At 37.0% G+C, this 26189-nt stretch overlaps 1 protein-coding gene across 3 annotated transcripts in view; it reads right to left on the bottom strand.

The window, feature by feature from the left end:
- The window catches only part of Odad2 (outer dynein arm docking complex subunit 2), a 189894-nt gene that overhangs the window by 137039 nt on the left and 26666 nt on the right, over positions 1 to 26189 (bottom strand). For all 3 annotated transcript variants that reach the window (XM_047521167.1, XM_047521169.1, XM_047521168.1), the window contains exons 8-10: positions 14439 to 14629; positions 12566 to 12661; positions 11848 to 11995 (exon numbers count right to left, since the gene is read on the bottom strand). In XM_047521167.1, coding sequence (XP_047377123.1) covers positions 11848 to 11995; positions 12566 to 12661; positions 14439 to 14629 — 435 coding nt within the window. The remainder of the gene's footprint in view (positions 1 to 11847; positions 11996 to 12565; positions 12662 to 14438; positions 14630 to 26189) is intronic.

Genomic DNA, 26189 nt, shown 5'->3' with positions numbered 1-26189 from the left:
CAGCAGACTCTACAACTGGTTCATCTTGCATAAATGAAAGGTCATACCCTTTGAATAAGTTCCCATCGGAGTTATCAAAATTTAAATTTACATTCTCTTTGACCCAGGCAACTCAATTTTAGAGAATTCATTTGTTATTGTTTAAATATTAGGTGTCTCCCAAAAGCTCATGTGTGAGACAATGCAAAAAAGTTTAGAAGTGAAATGATTAGGTTATGAGAACCTTAACATAATGAGTGCACTAACCCTCTGATAGGAATTAAATGGGTGGTAATTGTAGGCAGGTGGGTGTGGCTGGAGGAGGTGGGTCATTGGGGACGTGCCATTGGGATTTATAATTTGTGGTAAGGGGAGTTGGCTTACTCTCTGCTTCCTGGTACCAAATCATGAGCTGTTTTCCTCTGCCATACCTTTCCACCATGATGTTCTGCCTCAACTCAGGCCTAGAGAAATGAAGAAGTCAACTGTCTTTGGACTGAAATCACTGAAACCAAGAGCCCCAAAATAAACTTCTCCTCCTCTAATCGTTCTTGTCAGGTCTTTTGGTCACAGCAGTGAAAAAGCTGACTAAATCACCATCCTACAGAAACAGTGTACATATTTCAAAACATACATAAAAATATTTGCTGTGGTTTGGGTTATAGTAGCAAAAATTGATTTGAGACAACTTTAAAAAGTCATCAATAAAGTAATTGTTAAATAAAGTAATGATATGTCCTGCTAATTAAATACTATGTAGTAATTAAAAGGACCGAGGAAGATATGAAAGATTACTAATTCATAATATTAAATATAAAAGCATAATGTAGAAGTAGAAATGGTATGATTCATTTAAGTGTAGAAATTATATATGTCCATGTATATAAACAGAAATATCTGGAAAGGAGCTTTCATGCTTATTCTTTTTGTATGGCTTGAGTTTTTATAATAAGTACATACTAGAACATACTAGTGTGGTATTTATATTATATTTTAAGAGTTTAATCCAGAAGGGAGTAAGTAAGGGACTATTAGACCACATGTGCTTCTGCTATACCCTGCATGTCACAGAAACATCAGCAGGCCACAGCCAGACAGCCACACCCATCCAGAGAACAAAGCTGAGACAGAAGTCACAGCATCTGCCAGCAGGAATCCCAAAGGCCAGTGGATCAGAAAGGGCCATGGTGGGCTGGGGATATAGCTCAGTTGGTAGAGTGCTTTGCCTCCCATGCACAAGGCACTGGGTTCAATCCCCAGCACCACAAAAAAAGAAAGAAGGGGCAGGCTATGAAGTTTCATGTTTTTCCTACAAATATGCCATCTGTAATAATGACTATAATAGATCCATATTCAGATATAAAATTCAAGATAAATTATACTAACTCCAGTGCCTCTTAACTCCTTAACTCAGACATTTAGAAGTTTTTCAGCATGAAAACTTCCATAAGAGACATGAATATATATTTTTAAAACAAAAAACAAAGCAATCCTGCACATTATGTAAACTAGGAACTAGCCAGTGCTACTTTCCTCCAATTTATTTAATTTTCTTAAAATAATTTTTTTGGGGAAAGCACACTGAGGAATGAAAAATAAATGTGTTGCTGTGAATACATGGGGCAACAAATTCCCCTAAAAGAGCTGTTGTTTTTTTCAGATAATTACATAAAACTACATCAAAGTAATTTCTAATAAAAAATATTATGAATAAGTAGATGGGCATATGTATCATATAATTATGCCTTAGCTGGGTTAGTTCATGGTATGGGGCTCATGAATAAATACATGAAGAATGAATGAATTAGTAAATGAGTTAAAGCTCCAGGGACCTCATTTGAGAGGTTTTTTTCCTTTGTTTCATTTTTTGTTTAAATGTTGGGGATTGAACCCAGGGCCTTGGGCATGCAAAGAGCCAGAACTCAACCACTGTGCTACTGAGCTACATGCCCAGTTCTAAGATTTTTGATAATGTCATTTCCAGCAGTTAAATTGATGTGCTCATATAATGCTAATTACTGGTAGTATAAACTGTTATGAATCAGTAGCACTAAATTACCAAACTTGTCTAATTACTCAGCTTTTTCTTCACATTTATTTGTGATAGTCAAGAAGCAAGGGGAGATTAAAACTCAAAAACTAAAGAGGTTACTACTTATTCGTAGAGTACAGGGTCCCCACTAAAGATGCAGAGATTCTCCATCATTTCTGCCACCTTCTTTGTAATAAAAATAACAGGATGAAATGCTTCTTTGTGGGCAATTGTAAACATACAAATAACACAGATTTTTCAAGTTAGCCAAATACTTAAAATGCATTCAGTTCTCACACTACCATATTTATGAAAATATAAATGCAGAGTCTACCAAGCAGAAATTTTGTTAGATGATGAAACTGAAATATGATTTCTAACAGGTAATTTTTTAAAAGGTATAAAAGCCTTTCTACTCACATTGTCACTGAGACTTTTTTTTTTAAGTCAATCCGCATCAATGTAGCAACATGTGTATGAACTTAAAGGTTCTCTGAAAAATCATGCTAGTTTTCCTTCCTAACTACTGGAGTTGATTTGGGTGAATAAACAATGACTGCTGGTTTCCATTTTTGAAAGACCCTTTATAGCACGAATAACTCTGCACTATCACAATTCTTCTCCAACTCTTTAAGTAAAAACCTAGCAAAAGAGCACACTCTGGTATTGCCTTCCAAAAACGAATACTGAGTCTCTTTATAAAGAGGGCTCCCCATTTAGTCTCTTACTTGAATGAAGAAATTCAAACGAAAGAAGATGGTAAAGTCCAATAGCAAGGTCTACAGGCCTCCTGGGGCCTAAATTTCTTGACAGTGGGTCAGAATAACCAGGCAACGGGCAATAAAGATAGAAGCCTGGACACAGTCCCAGCCCGCAGCCGCCTTCTGTGTGGCCTGCAGCAAAGTATGCTTCAGCTTTTCCACCAATGAAACAAGGATCAAACCTCCTGCCACTCCATACCCAAAACCCAAGTAATGGGAATGGAATTTAATTAACTGTAATTGATTGCAAAGTACATCAAATTCCTGTGATGAAAAATCATTTAACTCCCAATTACCACTTAGAAGAACTCCATAACCAGTTAAGGGTGTGTGTGCCTGTGTGCCCGTCTGTGTGTGTTCATGTAAGATCATTAAGGAGCTGAGTCCCACAAAAGCAATCTTTAACAAATGTTTTCAAGTCTGAAAAATGTCGCTGCCAAGAATTCCCTCTGGAGAGAAAAATCTAAAACATCCAGGGAGGGATCCCTAGGCACCATTTTTGAAGCTTAGAGTCTAGTGGGATTTCTGATGGGGATGTCTTTTGGATGTCACTCTGAAGTAGAGCGCTAGACTCTACTACTGAGGATCTGCCAGCCATCTTTCTTTTTCGTGGCCTGCAATTCTGAACTTATGGAAATAGAACAGAAGAATGGCTAGCAAGTTCCCTGGCTTACTTAACAGGCGAAATGGAGAGTGCTGTTTTATTACTCTAATCATACAGATTAAACAAATTAGGCTCCCCCTCACCAACCCATCATGGGTGGATGGAGAGGATAAACGTGTGGTGGTGATCATCCTTTCGCTCTATTGGTGCAAACTATTGTCACTGGCCTCCTGTCCCTTTCCACTCAGATTCATTTTGCACACCACCTGCTGCTGGACACATCGTTCTAAATCAATTCTTTCATCATCCTATTCCCACTCTGCCAGCTGGACTCTGGTCAAGATTCCAGGTGCAGAAACAGGCATCTTGCAGGGAGAAGGGACATATGAAGAAATGGCCCTGGGATTTAACTCTGGATTTCTCCATTATTACAGCAGGTATGCAGGGATGAGAGCAGCTGCATGAAGCCCCGCAGAGTAGGGGTGAACAACTCCGACTTTGCTTGGTAACATTACTCTAGTTGAGCCTAAAGCTGAAGCCGGGATGGTACGGATGCGTTATTCCCAAATGACAGTCAGAAGAAACGCCAACAGGGAAAACAAAGCAAGGTTCTAGACCCAGTCTCAGAGATCCCTCCACACTACCCTAAGAGCTGACCAACCATGTTCCTGACATCACTCTTATCTCAAAATTTCTCTTCCATTTTTGGATCCTATAGCATTAAATTCCATACCCAACCCACCTTCAGTCCACATCATGGAAATGGAGTCTCACAGACTTTCACTCTTCAGTCCAGTAATTCATCATCGGTTTAAGGGCACTTTCACTAATGTGCTTGAAATGCAGATCTACTTATAATTGGCAGTCTTTCTACATTTTACTTCACTTTACCCAAGCCTACCTACTTGTATCAATTTATAATACTTTTAACTAACAAATCCACATTTTCAAACAAATAAAGTATCTTACAATTCTCCTCCTTTTCCACAAAGGGGAACTTCCACATGCCTTATTTAGAAATGAGTGAAACATCATTGTATTTTTAGAGATTCATAAAATCAGCATGGAGCATGAACATTAACAAACCATCTCCTCCAATCACTGGAAATAATCAAAAGCAAAACTTCTTCCTTGAAAGATTTTTAAAGCAGTCCTGGCCAGGAGTGAAAATAATATCTATATAAAGCTAACAAATGCACAATAAAATACTATATCTCCAAGGAGAAAGGGAGCTGGAGCAGGAAGAAAAAAGGATGCAAGACAAGTGGGGAAGGACGCCAATAGCAGAAGGAACAGCTCTGGCTCAGTGGCTGGAAGAACTGCTCTCAAGAAACTGAGAGTGAGATCAGCAAAGCCTCACCTCTAAGGAACCCGGTCCTCCCCTGCACCATTTGGTTACAGTGTAAAAGGACAAACTCTTGCTTGTTAGCAAGAATCCCTGAAAGATACAAAAATAAATTTAACAGTTCTCCCTACTCTAGGAGCAATTGATAAGATAGACAACCTGAACTACCATGATAGCAGAAGGCAGAATGTAAGTCTCATCGGAGAGCTGAAAAGGGGGTGTCATGCTTCCTTCAGAATTAGGGTGCAGAGTTATCAGTTATGGGAAATAAAAGAAGTTGGAAGGTCAGTTAGCAAAACTGCAATGTATTCATTAATTAAAAAATTAAATTGTGTTCCAAAAGCCCAGACAAAAAGAATATATACATATATGAAACTTTTGTTAGTTGAAGTGAACATATGTCAAAGCCAAATAATTAAATATGAACTCCCTTTACTTATGTGCCAAGATCTGAGCTCATAGTGCTGGATAAATAATAAGCTGAAGTTCATTGACCTGTTTGGGTATTAATGAGCTCATCAAATTTTTTCAACAATCACAGACATTGCTCTACTTGGAAAATGGTAAGTAGAAAGTCAGGTCAACATTAACATTTCTCTGCCAGTTTAAGTCTACATTGAAGCCATAATTTTATAAATTAAAATGTCATGTGTATTTAGAGATTATCTAGAGACATTCAATTTTGCATTTCAGAGACTTTTAATATCCTTTTGTGTCTCCATATAAAACATTTACCTGTGTCAAAAACCTTGAAATCATTTGTAGATATACTTTTTCTTTTATTGGCTATGTTAAGAATATTTACCTGTGGGAACTATAAGAATTCCAAGCAATTTACTGTCTGGCCAAAAGTATCACATTTGCACATGATTTATTGATGAATAACTTGTGCAAACTTAAGTAGCACTTCATCAATAAATGTTTTCCTTAGCTGTTCTGGGACAGAAATAGTGCATCCCTTTTTGGCCCAGCACCATATGGACTTATCCTAAATAGTTGAATAGCTCAAGATATTTACTCAATAATTAGACTATTAGGAGAAACTCTCTTTACCACAGTCACTGGGTAGATATTATCAAGGACTCTTTTTGCTCTCTCACTTTGTGCCTGCCCCATTCACTAAGGGAGAAAATTCTTTCTGCTCTTAGCACCAGGATCAGTTACACTCATTGGCAACTGGTTTGTTTTTATTTAAGGATGGTAAGTCTTTCCTTCACTAAGTGAACTCACTGTATTTTCCTCCTTTTATTGGTTGCTAAAAAACTTAAAGCAAAAATTGAGGGCCACCTGGGCAAGTTGAGAAGACTCCCCATTATGCATTTTCTATAATAATAATCATATGTAATAGGCATAATTATGATTGCCAACAGTTATTGAAGACTTCATGCTAAGCACTTTACATGTGTTATATTTCATTTAATATTCATAATAATCCCAACATATGAGAACTTTTATTTTTCCATCTTCACCAATGAGGAAAATAAAACTGAGAGAGGCTGGTCAATCCACCCAAGGCCACCTAGTTAGTAAGTGGCAGAATTCCAACCCAACCAATGTCTTTCCAACATTAAAGATCATGCTTCGACCTCCTCTGTTATTCCATCTCCTGGCCCATCTTATGTTTCTGCACCATGAAGTGTTTTCTTTTACTAATGAGATAAAGATAATGGACCAGAACTTTTCAGAAAATCATCAAAGGTTCTTCCAATTATTATTCCAAAAGGCCATGTCTGAGCCCCAGTGACCCTGTCCAGCTCAAGATGCCCATCTTAGAGTAATGGTGACAATGTTCTCTGCTGCCAGTTTTTACCCCAGATGACATGCCCTTTAAAGAGGTGGAAAGAGTCAACAGCAGAGCAAAGAAAGGGAATCAAGGGAAAGGGAGGAAGAGTGGGGAAAGGGAGGTACTGAGGAATGAAACTGATGAAATTATGCTTTGTATATATGCCAATGTATTAGAGTGAATCCCACCTTCTATGAATAATGCTCCAATTTTTTTTTAAAGGAAACCAGTAGAGTTAAGAAAAGGCATTGAGGGGAGAGAGAGCAAGAAAGGAAAAAGGGAAGCACTAGAAAATTATTTTGATTAAATTATGTTATGTGCATGTATGAATGTCACAATGAATCCCACTATTATGTACAATTGTAGTGTACCAATAAAAAACATTTTAAAGAAAAGTTGAGAAGAGGCAATCATGGGAAGTTCTGTGGCTCAGTCACTGAGAAGAGGCACTGCAGTAAATATTCCAAGGCTGGGCATTGCTACCCTGCAGGTTGGGCTGGGCCACTGTTCAATAATACAGTTTATGTACAAAGATGCCTGTAAAAGGGATGTGCGAGAGCATGTGGTGAATGTACCGGTGCTCTTGCCTAGGGTTTCCAAATTCCCAACAGATACAAATGTTCAAGATCTAGGAAGAGAAAATCAGAATTTCCTAGAAATTCTTAAGAATTCCTCAAATTACAAGTTATTCCATATTTTTCCTAATATATTACTTACAGGTTTTTAGGTAATCATGAGTGACCATAATAATAATGAATAATTTCCATAATAATAAATAGTAAATCATTTTTAGTGGAAGAGTCAAACCAAAAATTTTAAGAGATTTTCTTGTTTAAAAAAAAACTATAAAAACAGGATTTATTATTATTATTATGAAGCAGTATATTTATGTTAGTCGGATTTCTGTTATTATAAGAAATATCTGAGATAAACAACTTCTAAAGAAAAAAGGTTACTCTGGCTCACAGTTTCAAAAGTTTCAGTCCATAATCAGTTGGCCCCATTCCTTTGAGCCTGTGGCAGTGCATCATGACAGGAGCATGTGGTAGAGCAAAATCACTCACCTCATGGCTAGAGAGGAAGAGAGAGAAAAAGATACCAGGGCCTCACAATTCTCTTTGAGGGCATGTCTGCTGGCAACCTATAAAGTTCCTAATAGGACCCACCTCTTAAGCATTCCACCATCTCCCAATAGCTCCTAGTTGGGGACTCAGTCTTTTAACATATGGCCTTTTGGGGAACATTCCAGATGCAAAGCATAAACACATGTGACACAATTTTATATTGTAATAACTTGCAAAAATGATCTCTACCAAATAAAGATATTTGATAATAGAAAACACTAAAGGAGAGAACTAACCCTAAACAAAGACCATGTAAAAACCATTTTAAAAATAAAAAGATGATAAAGATATTAATATTTATAAAATGTCATTCTTTAAAGGAAATTTTAAAACGTATAAAACATTAATCTTCCCATTCAATAGTCTTGATCTTTGCTTCATAACAAATAAGTCTACAGACTAAAAAAAGATATTTCAATCTGGGGTTATCTGGGGGAATTGCTCAGTGATAAAGGACTTACCTGGCATGTACAAGGCCCTAGGTTTGATCCCCAGCACCACAAAAAATATATATATATACATATAAACATATCTATATACATATATATCTCATTATATGATCATTATTTGATGCTTACATACTTTTTTAAATATAAAAACATTTTAATGTTTTTATTTTAACTAACAAATAATTGTATATATTATATAATCATGAGGTACAATGTGATGTTTTGTTAAATCTTTATATTGTGGCATTATTGGATCAAGCAATTAACAAATCTGCCACCACATATACTTGTCATTTTTGTAATAAAAATATTTAAGATCTACTCTTGTAGCAATTTTGAAATATAGAAAGGCTGGGAATATTGCCGTATTCCTATAATCCCAGCAACTTGGGAGTCTGAGGCTGGAGGATCTCAAGTTCAAACCCAGCCTTGGCAATTTATCTAGACCCTGAAAAGGGATGGGGATGTAGGTCAGTGGTAAAGTGTCTCTGAGTTCAATTCCCAATACCAAAAAAAAAAAAAATACAACCAACACATTATGTAATCTAGTTACTATTCTGTGTAATAGAATATTAGAGCTCCTATCTAACTGAAAGTGTGTCTAACTGAAGGTCTGTACCATCTGATCAAGGTCTTCTCTTTTCTCACCCACCCCTTCCTCTGGCCTCCATATTCACCATCCTACTCTCTACTTCTATGAGTTCAATTATTTTAGATTCCAACATGAGACTGTGCAGTATTTGTCTTTCTGAGTCTGACAATTTCATTTAGCACAATATCTCCCCCCCAGGTTCATTCATGTTGTCACAAATGACAGAATTTCCTCCTTTATAAAGATTTTATCTGTTTGCCTCCTTTATAAAGTATTCCACTGTCTGTGTTTACATTTTCTTTATCCACGGGTGTACACCTAGGTTGCCTCCACATCTAGGTATTGTGAGCAGTACCATAGTGAATGTGGGAGTGCAGACATTTCTTCAACGTAACTGATTTTATTTCTTTTGGGTATATACCCAATAGTGGAATTACCATATGGTAATCCTATTTTTAGTTTTCATATTGTTTTCCATAATAACTGTATTAATATACATGCCCAGTAAAAGGGCACAGGGGTTCTCTGCTGTCTATACCCTCACCAGCAATTATTATCTTTCAACTTTTTAATTGCAGCCCTTCTAAGAGGTGGTAGGGGATAGCTCATTGTGGTCTTCATGTTCATCCCCCTGGTGATTAGTAATGATGAGCATTCTTTTTCACATATCTACTGCCTACTCCTATGCCTTCTTTTGAGAAATATCTGTATAGGTCTACCAATATTTAAATTGGATTCTTGAAATCATATGCAAGAAATCTTGGCCCAGACTATTGTCCTGGACCACTTCTACAATCTTTTCTAATAGTTTCACACTTTCAAGTTTTACATTTATATATTTAATCCATTTTAGTTGATTTTTGTATCTGATGTAAGATAAGGGTTTGATTTCATTCTCCTGCATAGGCCTATCCAGTTTTCCCAGCACCAGTTATTAAAGAGACTGTCTTTTCTCCATTGTGTGTTTTTGACATCTTTATCAAAAATCAATTGACCATATATGCATGGGTTTATTTCTGGGATCTCTCCTGTTCCATTGGTCAGTGTGTCTGTTTTCAAGCTAGTATCACGGTATTTTGATTATGACAGCTTTGTAATAGATTTTGAAGTCTGGCATAAACATGAAAATATTTTATCTGTTTGCCTTGATTTTGAGTGAGCCATTGAAATCTGCACTGATTTTGCTAATTCACATTTTATAGGTTACTCATTTCACAGTAGAGTGTACCACAACACACACATCTTCTCTATATATTTCTTCTGTTAAATTACTCAGAAAGAATTAATTGAAATATGTAATACATCTACATATATATGTACATATACATATATAAAACATGGCAAATATTCAAACACTGAAAAATGATAGTGAACTTATTGGCTATATTCAAATAAAGTGACATTCAGACCTCCAAGCAAGATTAATAAGGCTGCATAGAATCACAGGTTGAAATTGGAAACATAGGTCCAAATTTCACATGTAAGGACTTATTTTGCTTGCAAAGTTTATTTCTTGGAACACCACTTATAGGATTTATATTAAATATACTATGTATAGAAGCTTACTCATATTTATCTCTGCAAGGAAGACTCACATTAGGAGCAGACACACATTTAGAGATGGGAACAGCCACCAGAAAGGCTGTCTGATTAGATTATGGCCCCTTTCCTCCTGCTTGCTCCTGCCCCGTGCCTGGAAATGCCTATCATCATCTTTGTCTCTGCCATCAGCATTTTCTTACTGTTTTTTGTTTGTTTGTTTTTGTTTTTGGTATCCTGGATTGAACTCAGGGGCACTTGACCACCGAGTCACATCCCCAGCCGTATTTTGTATTTTATGTAGAGACAGCGTCTCAGTGTGTTGCTTAGCACCTCACTTTTGCTGAGGCTGGCTTTGAACTCATGATCCTCCTGCTTCAGCCTCCCAAGCTACTGGGATTACAGGCATGTGCCATCACACCCAGTCCATCAGTATTTTCTATTCTTGCTTTCCATGATGTTAATGGATTCCTCAGAGTCAGTAATGTCCTTATAATAATTATTAAACTTGAATTCTCAAAGGGAAATTAGAATACTTATTACCATTTTTCCAATTTCCTTATTAATTTTTCTTGGGATTCAAGATTCAAGAAAATAGTGTTTTTTGAGAATTGCTGGGAATTCCAATTAAAGCCAACTCCATCAGAAGTAAAGAACATATTGTTTTTGTAGGAGAAGCTTCTTCAGTTTTCTTATGCCTATAATACTGAATTTACACAGAGGGTCTTTGTCAATTTCTCAAAAATGTACACACAGGCTAATTTTATATGCCACTTTGAGAACAGCAAGCTGTGAAAGTATCCTTTTGCAGCCTAACAGGTACATAAATATCTTTAAATATTCAAAGCTACTGGAAAATGACTTTGACTGATTTGACCAAAGATGTGTAAAAGCAGAAAAAAGGTGAGGTGAATAGAAATGCTTTTTTCCACAAGTACTTCTAGACTCCAGCTTTAGACAAGGCCTAGACAGAACCAATATCTGCTATTCAAAGTCAGAAATGAATATTAATCTGGTCTTGTCAAGCCATATACTACCCTCCATTCAAGAGCTTAAATATATTACATGGGCCAGCTGTCACGTGCAATATTTTCACACATTACCTGACTTGAGAGAAATGGAAGTAGGCCAATACGTATTTTTATCACCTACAATGTATCAGAAACCATACTACGTATTTCAAGTGTGTTTTCTCAATATTCAAAATAATTCTATAGTACAGGTTTCATTCATTTAATTCCACAGTTTGAGAAAATTAAGACCCAAAATCATAACTTTTCAATAGCCACCTTCTTATAAGTGATCCAGTTTAAAATTTAACCTAAATCCAGCTTTGAAAAATCCATGCTCTTTCTATCACACCACACTGCAAATCATAAAATGATAGCAAATCACAATCTTGTGTCTGCCATACCCATTCCCTGCTATTCAACCAGGAAAGAAATCTGGTACGAGGCAGCCTGGCTGCTAATCTTGAAATCTCAGGGTAATAAGACCTTCTCCTATGCACACTTAAATAACAACATGGGTGCTTTCTTATTTGAAAGAAACATAAAATAAACTTAGATGCAGACTATATATTTTGCCAACAGTATTTAAAATGAACTTTGTAAAGCACAATACAAAAAGTATTTCTTACCTTCAAATATTTCACCAGCTTCTGAATTTGCCAATATTCCGATGGCAAATCTGCATTTGCTTCCTGACGATGATCAGGTTGTTCTTCATCTTCCTCACTCTCTGAGGAGCTCTCACTAATAGTTTCTTCAATCTTATCAACACTCTTACTACGAACAAAAACAACAAATCCATTCATATAAGCCAGAACATGGACATAGTTAGAATGATAACATTTTAGTACCATGCATATAAATAATAGATGTACCAGTACCTTCTGTGTTTTAGAAAGGAAGAAGGTTTCTCTACTCAAATTTGGAAAGGTCAAGACCAGTGAATTGTGATGTTATGTATGTATAACTACCTATAGTGAGCATACAAAAGAGCTATTCAAAGAAATACACCCAAAAATATTATAGGCAAACCTATATATGATTGTTCAAAACGGCTTTATTTTTAATAGTCAAAAGCTAAAAACAACTAAAATATTCTTCAACACGTGAATTATTACAAGTTCAAAGTCAGCCTCAGCAACTTAACAAGGCTGTAAGTAACTTAGAGAGACCCTGTCTCAAAATAAAAAAGGTGGGGATGTGGCTTAGTGGTTAAGCACCCTGGGTTTAATCCCTGGTACCAAAAAACAAAAAACAAAAAACAAAAAAAAAAATGGCTTTAATTAGCTAACTAGCCCAGTGTGTGAGGGAGGCTTTAAGGAGCTGGTCAAGCCATCAGAAACATACCGAAGCTGTACTTTTCCATGTGAGATAGATGTTCTTGACTTTTCAACTTTTCCTCCATGTTTTTCCTCTTGGCTATCTTTTGTTAAATTTTTCTGTCTGTAAAAAAAATGAGCTTTACGTTAATGAATAAGAAATAAAAGTTAGAATAATAATATACAAATAGTTTATCACTTCCATGTGCCCAAATGATGGGTGTTCCTGACACAGAGAAAGATGATCTCCAATCCCACCTGACAGCTGAAGATGTCCCTGTTGTTCTTCATACAGAGTCATACATTTTATACACTGAAGAAAATTTCTGTCCAGTACTTCTTTATACTGGAAACAGATCTTCACAAGTAGGTTGCTCTCATTGTGTACATCCTCCGACCCTGCTTTTTATGGGTACTTACTGCTCTCAGTTATAGTTGCCTATGGCTTCTTAGTTTTCTCCACCTAATGCTACAACAGGGTCTGAACCTGGCTTTCCAGGTATTCTCAGGTTTAGCACACTCTTTAACACATACTCTGCTCTCACTAAATACTTAAGGAAATTCATAACTGAAAGAATAAGCACATGATAAAAGTAGCATTTGAAAATTCACTTTCCAGTTAACAGAGTTACCCATACATTTTTCATTTTCAAACTCATTCTTTTCAAGTAGATTCTCATCAACAAAATTGATGAGAATCAGAAGAGCAAATATGTCTCCTCTTTCCATAACACTTCTCCTTCCCCACAGTTCTGGATTTACTTCCAAAGAGAATCACCCTGTGGTTTTCAGAATCCCTACCAGTCAGGGTACTAGAATGATAAACCAGGACCCAGTTCTTAATCATGTGACAACATAGAACATTAAATATAGGCTAAAATTTGTAAGCTATTGGCTAAATTGTAAAAAGCGCTTGCTATAGTTTGAATCTTATGTGTTCTCCAAAGTTCCATGTGTTTAAAGGGTTGATCTCCAAGGCATCCTATAGGAAGGTTGTGGAATCTTTAATAGGTGTGGCCTAGTGGGAGGTCTTTAGGTCACTGGGAGCACAATCTTATAAGAGATTGTAAAAATTCAGTCACCCTCTCTTTCTCTCTTTTGCTTCCTGGCCCTGAGGTGAGTGGTTCTGTTCCACCACATGCTCCCCACCAATGACATCTGACACCTCCACTAGCGGCCTAAAAGCTTTTGTTTTACTGATCACAGACTGAAACTTCTAAAATCATGAGCTCAAATAAACTTTTCTCTTCATAAGTTTTTATCTCAGGCATTTTGTTACAGTGACAGAAAGCTGACAGTGCTTTTGACTACCTCAGCATTTAAGAAGTACTAGTTCTTAATCTGCTTTGGCACCTATTTATAAGAGGTCCCAAATGGAACTAGTTTTATGTATTTCATACATTCATCAATACAGGGTCAACTTTACACAGGCCTATTAATATTTTTAAGACTCTAGCCTTTTTATAAGATTGGAGTTCTATTCATAGAAAACACATCAGTCATCATGAAGGTTTCTCTGCTTAACCCCATATAAGTTTAATCATTTCAAAATTTCCTAGCACATAGGCAATCAGGTTCCTGCCACTATGTTTATATTTCCTATGTTACTTCTCCACATATTTTATCATCTTTTTCATGGTTATTTGTCCTAACTCACCAACTACATGAACATGAACTATGTTCTTCCCATCCTTTCACAGTGCTCCAAATGTGAACGTGTGGTTGTCAAGTCTTTGCACTTGGAATAGAGAGAGGAGCAGAAAGGAATCAACTTGTGTGACAGAAGGATGTAAAAGTATCTCTCTGTATTTTGTACCAAGAAACAAAGTTCTGAAGAAACTAGATAAATATGTGGTGACTGAAGATGCATTAGAAAACCCATCATGCAAATATTTACATACTCTTTAAAATCAACTTTGGCTCTCCAGTTTAAGCTTGGCTCCAATCTCTTGGACATTTGAGTCTTCACAAAATTAATATGGTTCTTCTTCAGTCTGTCTGGACTAGAGATAGATTTTTGAGGGACAGCTGCTTCTTCCTTGGTCAGTACTTCCTCAATCTGATTTTTTTGTTCTTCATTGAATGTAATCTCCTTTATAAAAAAAATTAAGAATAAACTTTTACAATGATATCATTTCTGAATGACAGAGCACGATCTGAAGATAAACCCTGGTGATAAATCCTGGAAAGGAATTCTCAGATGCAATTTCAAGACCAAGGCCTCTGTTGGAGCTAGGCAGAGAGTAATGTGTTGTTTCTAAATTTGCACTTCTGCTGCAGCACATACAGATGCAATAGCAGGGTTGGACCTACATATTCCTCCCATATCTAGAAAAACTTAAATTCAGTCCCTACATTGACTGGCATGTATCATATGCAAATTACTTTTAAAAAGGTAAAGGTAATATTTTATTTTTTTCCAGTACTGGGAATTGAGCCCAGGGGTGCTCTACCACTGAGCTATATTTATAGGCCTTTTTATTTTTTATTTTTTATTTTTTTTGAGACGACAAGGTCTCACTTAGTTGCCAAGGCCAGCCTTGAACTTGAGATCCTTTTGCCTCAACCTCTGAAATAGGTGGAACTATAGGTACCACCATGCCCAGCACAAAGGGGATATCTTGAAGATTGCCAGAGATAAAAGACACATCACATACAGAGGAAAAAAACAGAAGAATTTTAAGAGAATTCTCATGAGAAATGATTAAAGTCAAAAGACAGTGATATCCTTTACAGTACTTCAAAGAAAACAAACAACAAAAAACTGTCAACCCTAAATTCTATATTGAGACCAATATATATATATATATATTTGAAAAATGAAAGCAAATTAAAGACTTTCACAGAAAAACAAAAGAAACATTCTGAAGACTGATGCTTCAAGTCTACACATTTCTTTGTAGAGATCCATGTTTCTGTCACACCAGACAGAAACAAAGAAATGAAAAGCTTCAGAAATAGTAAAAAGACATACAAAAGGCTTTTATGTCATTTTCAGTCTTTAATAATGGACTATCAAAAGCAAAATAACAATGTTTTGAGAGGCTTACAGCAAATAAAAAAATAAAATGTACAACAACAATAGCAGAGAGGACAAGGAGAGTTATTCAAGGAACGCTACTATAAGTTTCTTAAACTATTTGAGATCATATAATATCACTTAAAAACAAACATGAAAATTAAAGATCTATATTTTATAGGTCATAGGGCAACCATGAAGAAACTTTCAAAAATAAATATAACTGATAAGTGAATAGCATAAATAAATGGAATAATTTTTTGAAGCTAAACTCATTGAAAAAGGGGCAGAAAAAGAAGAAAAAAGAACAAGAACAGATGGGACAAATAGAAAACAACTAACAAGGAAGTAAATTTAAATCTAACTGGATCAGTAGTTCTATCAATTAAATAAGATTTTTAAACCTCAATGAAAAGAGAAACATCAAATTAGATGGAAAGGAAAACCCAACTATTTGTGTTCTGAAGAAACCATATATAAAGATATAAAATCATTAAATAAAAGGCCGGTGAAAATAGTTCATGCAAACCATAATCAAAAGATGGATAGAACAGACTGCTGGAGGAAGATGATGGAAGTGAACTAGGCAGCGAGTTCCAGTCTCCTCACAGGAAGCAGTAAATAAAAGCAGAATTGAGAGGTGGGTGACAAAATCAATGCTCTGAGACGCTATACTATGTAGTCTGAGACCTGGAAAGACTGGCAGGTAGGTTACTAGGTTAGAAATCAAACTCAAAGTGCCCTAACCCAAACCTGTGGATTGTGGGGGCGGGGGCATCAGAGAGAGAAAGAGAGAGAGAGGGGCCGTGGACATTCTCTTAAGCTCGCCCACTTAAAAACTGTTGAAAAGAGAGACAAAATTTAAAGTACAGAAGGCTTCTTTAAAAAGTACAAGCTACTTAAAACCAAATTGTGAAAAGAAAGTTGAGCAGGGCTCCCTCAGCCCTCTTGTGGAGTCCACAGCTGACCAGTCACCCTCTTAAATCAACAAGGCGTCTTCCCATGCCCAGACAGCCCAAATTAAACCAGAGGGAAACCCCTGCAGTGAGCCATCCTAAGAATCCAGTCATAAAGAACTTCTAAAAGAACCACTACTAGCATAAATATCAGAAACCCTCCTTCTCCCTCCCACTCACAAATAAGGAGAACAGAGTGGACTGGAAAGGACCTGGGCCAAGGGAAATACGGGTCTGGCCCCTGTAGCCTCAAGGACCCAGGCATGGGGTAAAACCTCTGCATAAGCTCTCTTGACTCTGAGGCCACAATGAAGCAGCTCTGGCCCCAAACAAAGGAAAGTTGATTCAACAGGCCCTGGCCACTGGCACTGGGGGGAGGCACCACGGGAAGCCTAGATACAGTTCCCAGGATCAAAGTACCATACCAGAGGGAAGCTGCCTGAAAATCCAGTGACATATAGACCCAGCAGGAAATTGCCAGAGGCTCCTCAACAGAAAGGGTTGGAGACCAGCCTTAATAGGTACACAGCCTGAACCGTGATTGCAAGGGACAGGGCATTGATGGATACTTGTAAGACCTTGCACCAGACTTATTAAACCGAGGGAACCAATGCCCACTAATCATAACCTGGGTCAGTGGAAACTAGAGTCCAGATAAATTGCCAGAGACCCTTCACTACAGCACCTCAGAGTGCAGAAGCAGCAAGAATGGTACTGTATTACAGAACACCTGCAGAAAACCCTCAACCCGAGCTTTCACTCACACACAGTTACCAGGATCTTCACTGCCATGAAAAGAATCTATCAGAGTGGAACAGATACACAGGTGACCCACAGCAAACCCAGAGGCACATCAGAGCCTGCAACCTGAACTTCTACAACATTAGAATCAGTCAACTCATAACACTGCACCCTCCAAGACTATAAACAACTCTAATGTCAACTTTGATCATATAAATAACTCCTTGGCTTGAATGATAATTATTAACCCAATAGCCAGCAATGTACCTCCAACCCATTTGAATGTATTTCATCTAAAGTTTTAAAGCATGAATTGGAATCAATCTTCCTTTCTTTGTATTCCTCTTATACCTATTTCTCTTACCACCTACCCATCCTCTTTCATTATCCACTACTACCTCAAATAGCACCAATTCATAAATTTTTATAGCTTCTTTCTCCCTCTCTCTCTTTCATTCACTCTCTCTATCCTTTTTCTCTCCAACATTTGCACAAGTTTTCTTCCTCCTTTCAGCTCACTTAAGGTTATAGTTAGTTTAGTAAATTTAACTACTAACTTTTTGACTTGTTCATGAACTTTATTATAAGCTTACACCTGAATTTGAGGAACCACAGAGAACAATTGCAACAGCTTTTGTTTTTACAAGGTTTAGTAGTATAAGGCTTGTTATGGTTTGAAATGTGAGGTGTCCCCCAAAAGTTCACATGTGACACTGTGCAAGAAGGTTCAGAGGAGAAATGATTGGGTTGTAAGAGCTTTAACTCAATCAGTGATTTAATCCCCTGATAGGGATTAGTTAATCCCTATTAGTTAATTAATTAATTAGTGGTAACTAAAGTGGTAGAGTGTGGCTGGAGGAGGTGGGAATTGGGGCATGGCTTTGGGTATATATTTGTATCTGGCTAGTGGAGTCTCTTTCTCTCTCTCTGCTTTCTGATCACCATGTGAGCTGCTTCCCTCTGCCACACTCTTCCACCATGATATCCTGCCTCACCTGGAGCCCAGAGGAATGGAGCTAGCTTTCTATGGACTAAAACCTCTAAAACTATGAGCCCTCAGATAAATTTTTCCTCCTTTAAAATTGTTCTGATCAGATCTTTTAGTCACAGCAGTGAAAAAGCTAACTAACACAAGGTTTGACTCAGAAGTGATTACAATAAATATGGCTCAGTGTTATCTCTTAAAGTGGAGCTAATATTAGGATCAGCAGAGGGCACATATTGAATCAAAATATCATAATCTAGATATCCACCCAACCAAGGGCCCTTAAGAGCTCACATAGTACTCCTTCACTTAAAAGAAGAAGTTAGAACGATATACTGATAGATGGGGAGACATAAAAACAATATGAAAAACCATCCCAACAACCCAAAATGCTTCAACACATTCACTGACACCACAGTAGAGGAAATGTCAGAGACGGAATTTAGAAAGTTTATAGTTAAACTAATCTATGAGCTAAAAGGAGGTGGAAGGAGTGAATTCAGAGAGAAAATACAGGAAGTGAAAGAACACTTCAATAAAGAGATAGAGATTCTGAAAAACAATCAAATGGAAATCCTTGAAATGAAGGAATCAACAAATCAAAGTAAAAATTCAATGGAAAGCATCACCAATGGATTAGACTACTTTGAGAACAGATTTTCAGACTTTGAAGACAAAGTATACAACCTTGAAAATAAGGTCAACCATAGTGAAAAGATGTTGAGAGACAATGAACAGAATATTCAAGAAATATGGAATATTAGAAAGCCAAATTTAAGATTCATTGGGATAGATGAAGCCTCTGAAACACAAACTAAAGAATGCACAATATTTTAAATGAAATAATACCAGAAAATTTTCCAAACCTTAAAAATGAAATGAAAATTCAAATACAGGAGGTATATAGGACTCCAAATATACAAAATCACAACAGATCCACTCAAGACATGTAATTATTAAAAATGCCTAACACACAAAATAAGAATAGAATTTTTTAGAGCTGCAAAAGAAAAACAACTGGTCATACTTAGAAGTAAATCAACTCAGAATTCAGCTAATTTTTCAACCCAGACCCTAAAATCCAGGAGGGCTTAGAATAATATATACCAAGCTCTAAAAGAAAATGGATGCCGGGGAGATTTAAGATGGCGGACTAGGGGAGGCTGCGGTCCTTGTCGCTCCATAACTCCAGTTTCAAGCAGAGGATATCTATTTCTTGGTAAGGCAGTTTTTGCTGCTTATCCATCCCCTGCTGTTTACCCCATTTATCTGCTGTGATCACCTGCAGTCTGCCAGCATATCAACACATTTTTTGAGTGCAGATTGCTCACTGTCAGGCACCTATCATCCACCATTTGCCTGCGTCTCGCCTGTCTATCACCTGGTTACACCTATCCATCACCCAAAGCACGAGGTTCACCTCCCGATCGTCTGACAACAGTCAGCAAACTGATCGCTGACCGCCAGTGGAGCACCAGCTGCCTGCTGTTGCCTGGAAGTTCACTATTACAGTACCTGCAGGTTTGATTACACGTGGCTGCAACCATTTTGAGACAACAGCCAGGCACCGTAGGACCCCTGGCCGAACTGACTGAGCCCCGTCTCCAGGATCCCTCAGCCCGACCAATCACTCCCTGGCTCTGGGGCCCTCACATCGACTGACTGCTCTCTGCTGCCAGGACCCCCAGACCAACTGACTGCACCCTATCACCAGGACCCCAGACCGACTGATTGTAACCAGCCTCCAGGACCCCACAACCACACCAAACAACCCAACCTCCAGGATCCCTGCTTGACCAACTGCATCCCACCTCCAGGATCTCCTGCTGACCACGTCCACACCCTGAGCTGCAGGTCCCCATTTGCCAACACATTTGGAAGTCAGAGTGGCCATCTTGGATAATCCTGAAAGCCGTAGCTCCGATCTTTAGGTGGGGCAAAACCCATCCTGAGATGCCTGCTAGAGACTTGAAGCTCTTTGTCAGACACCTGTCATGCATCAGGCTACTGAACTCTGGGAGGTTTCATTACTATATGACTGTTATACTGTAGATTTTCTTTTTTTCTCCTTATTGAAAAAGTTTAAGTTTTTATTTCTTTACTTTTCTTGCTCTCTTTTCCATTTGTTTACCTGTTCTCTCAGAGTTCTCTCTCCCTTTTTTGCATGCTAACATCCAAATTCTTTTGATTACACTCTCACCCTTTCTATTTTCTAGAACTTCTGTATATTCTTTTCTTATCCCATTAACAGCCAAATTCTATATCCCTCTGCATCCTCTTTGTCCTCCACTTGAAACTGCAGACCTTATTGCAAATCTGTTTGTTTTACTGAAGATAATATATGAACTCATTCTGTTTATTATGACAATTTTGTTATTGTCCTCATAGGGGCTATTTGGTCTAGGATTGCATAGTTTCTGAATTGGGCACTGCTCATATTGATCTCCCCTTAAAGAAAGGGTTTGGAAACCTATAGGGCCACTATAAGCCTATAGAGGGAAATCTGCAATAGCCCAGATCTGCACTGCTAGAGGGGAAGATACATGAACAACATGAAAAAACAAGGGAAGAAAATGACCCAAACAAATCTAGATTCTATATTAATAGAATCCAATGACAGTATGTTAGAAGAAATGTCAGAAAAGGACTTCAGATTATACATGATTAAGATGATTCATGAAGCAAAGGATGAGATAAGAGAGCAAATGCAGGCAATGAATGATAATACCAATAAGCTGAAAGAGCAAGTGCAGGAAGCAAAAGATCATTTCAACAAAGAGATAGAGATTCTCAAAAAAACAAAAAAAAAAAAACAAACAAACAGAAATCCTTGAAATGAAGGAAACAATAAACCAAATAAAAAACTCAAGGGAAAGCATCACCAAAAGACTAGATCACTTTGAAGACAGAACCTCAGACAATGAAGACAAAATATTTAATCTTGAAAATAAAGTTGCCCAAACAGAGAAGATGGTAAGAAATCATGAACAGAATCTCCAAGAACTATGGGACATCATGAAAAGACCAAATTTAAGAATTATTGGGAATGAGGAAGGCACAGAGATACAAACCAAAGGAATAAACAACCTAGTCAATGAAATAATATCAGAAAATTTCCCAAACCGGAAGAATGAAATGGAAAATCAAATACAAGAGGCTTACAGAACACCAAATGCACAAAATCACAACAGGTCCACACCAAGGCACATTATAATGAAAATGCCTAACATTCAAAATAAAGATAGGATTTTGAAGGCCGCAAGAGAAAAGCATCAGATTACATATAGGGGGAGACCAATATGGATAGCAGCTGACTTCTCAACCCAGAATCTAAAAGCTAGAAGGGCCTGGAACAACGTATTTCAAGCTCTGAAAGAATATGGTTGCCAACCAAGAATCCTATACCCAGCAAAACTTACCTTCAGATCTGAAGATGAAATAAAATCCTTCCATGATAAACAAAAGTTAAAAGAATTTGCAAATAGAAAGCCTGCGCTACAGAATATTCTCAACAAAATATTCCATGAGGAGGAAATGAAAAACAACAATGGAGGTCAGCAAAGGGAGGAACTACCTTAGAGAAAAACCACTCAAAGGAGAAACCAAGCCAACTTAAAAACCAAAAATAAGCCAAATGACTGGGAATACAAATCATATCTCAATAATAACCCTGAATGTTAATGGCCTAAACTCATCAATCAAAAGACATAGATTGGCAGAATGGATTAAAAAGAAAGACCCAACAATATGCTGTCTGCAAGAGACTCATCTCATAGAAAAAGACATCCACAGACTAAAGGTGAAAGGATGGGAAAAAACCTACCATGCACATGGACTCAGTAAAAAAGCGGGGGTTTCCATCCTTATATCAGATAAAGTGAACTTCAAGCCAAAGTTAGTCAGAAGGGATAAAGAAGGACATTTCATACTGCTTAAGGGAACCATAAATCAGGAAGACATAATGACAGTAAATATTTATGCCCCAAACAATGGTGCATCCCTATATATCAAACAAATCCTTCTCAATTTCAGGAATCAAATAGACCACAACACAATAATTCTGGTTGACTTTAATGCACCGCTGTCACCACTAGATAGATCTTCCAAACAAAAACCAACCAAAGAAACCATAGAACTCAATAACACAATCAATAACCTAGACTTAATAGACATATATAGAATATTCAATCCATCAATGGGTGGATTCACTTTCTTCTCAGCAGCACATGGAACCTTCTTGAAAATACACCATATGTTATGCCACAAAGCAGCCCTTAGGAAATGCAAAAAAATAGAGATACTGCCTTGTGTTCTATCACATCATAATGGATTGAGAATAGAAATCAATGACAAAATAAAAAACAGAAATTACTCCAACACCTGGAGACTAAATAATATGCTATTGAATGAAACATGGATGAAAAAAAACATCAGGGAGGAGATAAAAAAAATTCTTAGAGGTCAATGAGAATGACGATAAACACATCAAAATCTCTGGGACACTATGAAAGCGTTACAAAGAGGAAAATTCATTGCATGGAGCGCATTCCAGAAAAGAATGAAAAGTCAACAATAAATGACCTAACATTACAGCTCAAAGCCCTAGAAAAAGAAGAACAGAATAACAGCAAAAGTAGTAGAAGACCGGAAATAATTAAAATCAGAGCTGAAATCAATGAAATTGAAACAAAAGAAACAATTCAAAAAATTGACAAAACCAAAAGTTGGTTCTTTGAGAAAGTAAACGAAATAGACAAACCCTTAGCCACACTAACAAAGAGAAGGAGAGAGAAAATTCAAATTACTAAAATTCGTGATGAAAAAGGAAATATCACAACAGACACCACTGAGATACAGAACATAATGAGAAGCTACTTTGAAAATCTGTATTCCAACAAAATAGAAACTACCGAAGACATTGACAAATTTCTAGAGATATACGCTCCTCCCAAACTGAACCAGGAGGACATACACAATTTAAACAGATCAATATCAAGCAATGAAATAGAAGAAGCCATTAAAAATCTACCATCCAAGAAAAGCCCAGGACCAGACGGATTCTCAGCCGAGTTCTACAAGACCTTCAAAGAAGAATTCATTCCAATACTTCTCAAAGTATTCCAGGAAATAGAAAAGGAGGGTACCCTACCAAACTCATTCTATGAAGCTAATATCACCCTCATACCCAAACCAAGCAAAGGTACATCAAAGAAAGAAAATTTTAGACCAAGATCCTTGATGAATATAGATGCAAAGATCCTTAACAAAATATTGGCAAACCGTATCTAAAAACATATTAAGAAAATTGTGCACCACGATCAAGTGGAGTTCATCCCTGGAATACAAGGATGGTTTAACATCCATAAATCAATAAACGTATTCCATCATGCCAATAGACTTAAGGATAAGAATCATATGGTTATTTCAATTGATGCAGAAAAAGAATTTGACTAAATACAACATCCCTTCATGCTCAAAACACTAGAAAAAATAGGGATAGTAGGAATATACCTGAACATTTTAAAGGCTATTTATGCTAAGCCTATGGCCAACATCATTCTTAATGGAGAAAAACTGAAACCATTCCCGTTAAAAACGGGAACAAGACAGGGATGTCCTCTTTCACCACTCCTATTCAACATTGTCTCAAAACTCTAGCCAGAGCAATTAGGCAGACTAAAGAAATTAAAGGGATATGAATAGGAAAAGAGGAACTTAAGCTGTCACTATTTGCTGATGACATGATTCTATATTTAGAGGATCCAAAAACCTCCTCCAGAAAACTTCTAGACCTCATCAATGAATTTAGCAAAATAGCAGGCTATAAAATCAACATGCATTTTTATACGCAAGCGATAAAACATCTGAAAGGGAAATGAAGAAAACAAACTCCATTTGCAATAGCCTCAAAAAAAATAAAATACTTGGGAACCAATCTAACCAAAGAGGTAAAAGATCTCTACAATGAAAACTACAAAACATTGAAAAAAGAAATTGAGGAAGACCTTAGAAGATGGAAAGATTTCCCATGTTCTTGGATAGGCAGAATTAATATTGTCAAAACTGCCATACTACCAAAAGTGCTATACAGATTCAATGCAATTCCAATTAAAATCCCAATGATGTACCTTACAGAAATAGAGCAAGCAATCATGAAATTCATCTGGAAGAATAAGAAACCCAGAATAGCTGAAGCAATCCTTAGTAGGAAGAATGAAACAGGGGGTATCACAATACCAGAACTTCAACTATACTACAAAGCAATAGTAACAAAAACGGCATGGTATTGGCACCAAAATAGACAGGTAGATCAATGTACAGAATAGAGGACACGGACACAAACCCAAATAAATACAATTTTCTCATACTAGACAAAGGTGCCAAAAATATGCAATGGAGAAAAGATAGCCTCTTCAACAAATGGTGCTGGGAAAACTGGAAATCCATAAGCAACAGAATGAAACTAAACCCCTATCTCTCACCCTGCACAAAAATCAACTCAAAATGGATCAAGGACCTTGAAATCAGACCAGAGAACCTGCATCTTATAGAAGAAAAAGTAGGTCCAAATCTTCAACTTGTTGGCTTAGGATCAGACTTCCTTAACAGGACTCCCACAGCACAAGAAATAAAAGCAAGAATCAATAACTGGGATAGATTCAAACTAAAAAACTTTCTCTCAGCAAAGGAAACTATCAGAAATGTGAAGAGAGAGCCTACAGAGTGGGAGAATATCTTTGCCACTCATACTTCAGATAGAGCACTAATTTCCAGAATCTATAAAGAACTCAAAAAACTCTACACCAAGAATACAAATAACCCAATCAACAAATAGGCTAAGGATATGAACAGACGCTTCACAGAAGAAGATCTACAAGCAATCAACAAACATATGAAAAAAAAATGTTCACCATCTTTAGTAATAAGAAATACAAATCAAAACTACACTAAGATTCCATCTCACCCCAATTAGAATGGTGATTATCAAGAATACAAGCAACAATAGGTGTTGGAGAGGATGTGGGGAAAAAGGTACACTCATACATTGCTGGTGGGGCTGCAAATTAGTGCAGCCACTCTGGAAAGCAGTGTGGAGATTCATCAGAAAACTTGGAATGGACCCACCATTTGACCCAGCTATCCCACTCCTCGGCCTACAACCAAAGGACTTAAAATCAGCATACTACAGAGATGCAGCCACATCAATGTTCATAGCTGCTCAATTCACAATAGCCAGACTGTGGAACCAACCTAGATGCCCTTCAATTGATGAATGGATAAAGCAACTGTGGTATATATATATACCACAGTGTATATATATATATATATATACACACACAATGGAATATTACTCAGCTAAAAAGAATAATAAAATTATGGCATTTTCAGGCAAATGGATGAAATTGGAGAATATCATGCTAAGTGAGATAAGCCAATCTCAAAAATCCAAGGACTAATGATCTCCCTGATAAGTGGATGATGACACAAAATGGGGGGTGGGAGGGGGGCCAGAATGGAGGAAGGAGGGACTGTATAGTGGGAAAAGAGGGGTGGGAGGGGTGGGGGGAAGGAAAAAATAACAGTATGAATCAAACAACATTACCTATGTAAATGTATGATTACACAAATTGTATGCTGTTACTCCATGTACAAACAGAAACAACATGTATCCCATTTGTTTACAATAAAAAATAAATTTTAAAAAAATAAATAAAAAAAGAAAGAAAATAGATGCCAAGCTTCAAAATTGAAGGTGATATAAAAACTTTCCATGATAAACAAAAGCTAAAGGAAATTCATAAGTAGAAAGCCTTCACTACAAAACATACTCAAAATATTTCATGAAGAAGAAATGAAAAGTAAAAATGAAAACCAGCATTGGGAGGTTCCACTAGAATAGTCAATCAGAGGAGAATCAAATCCAGTTTAAACAATGGAAATGAATTATAAT

This window comes from Sciurus carolinensis, chromosome 12 (genome assembly GCF_902686445.1).
Source record: "Sciurus carolinensis chromosome 12, mSciCar1.2, whole genome shotgun sequence".
NCBI lineage: Eukaryota > Metazoa > Chordata > Mammalia > Rodentia > Sciuridae > Sciurus > Sciurus carolinensis.
The sequence above is the reverse complement of the archived record's forward strand: the minus strand, read 5'-3'. Positions and strand labels throughout refer to the sequence as shown.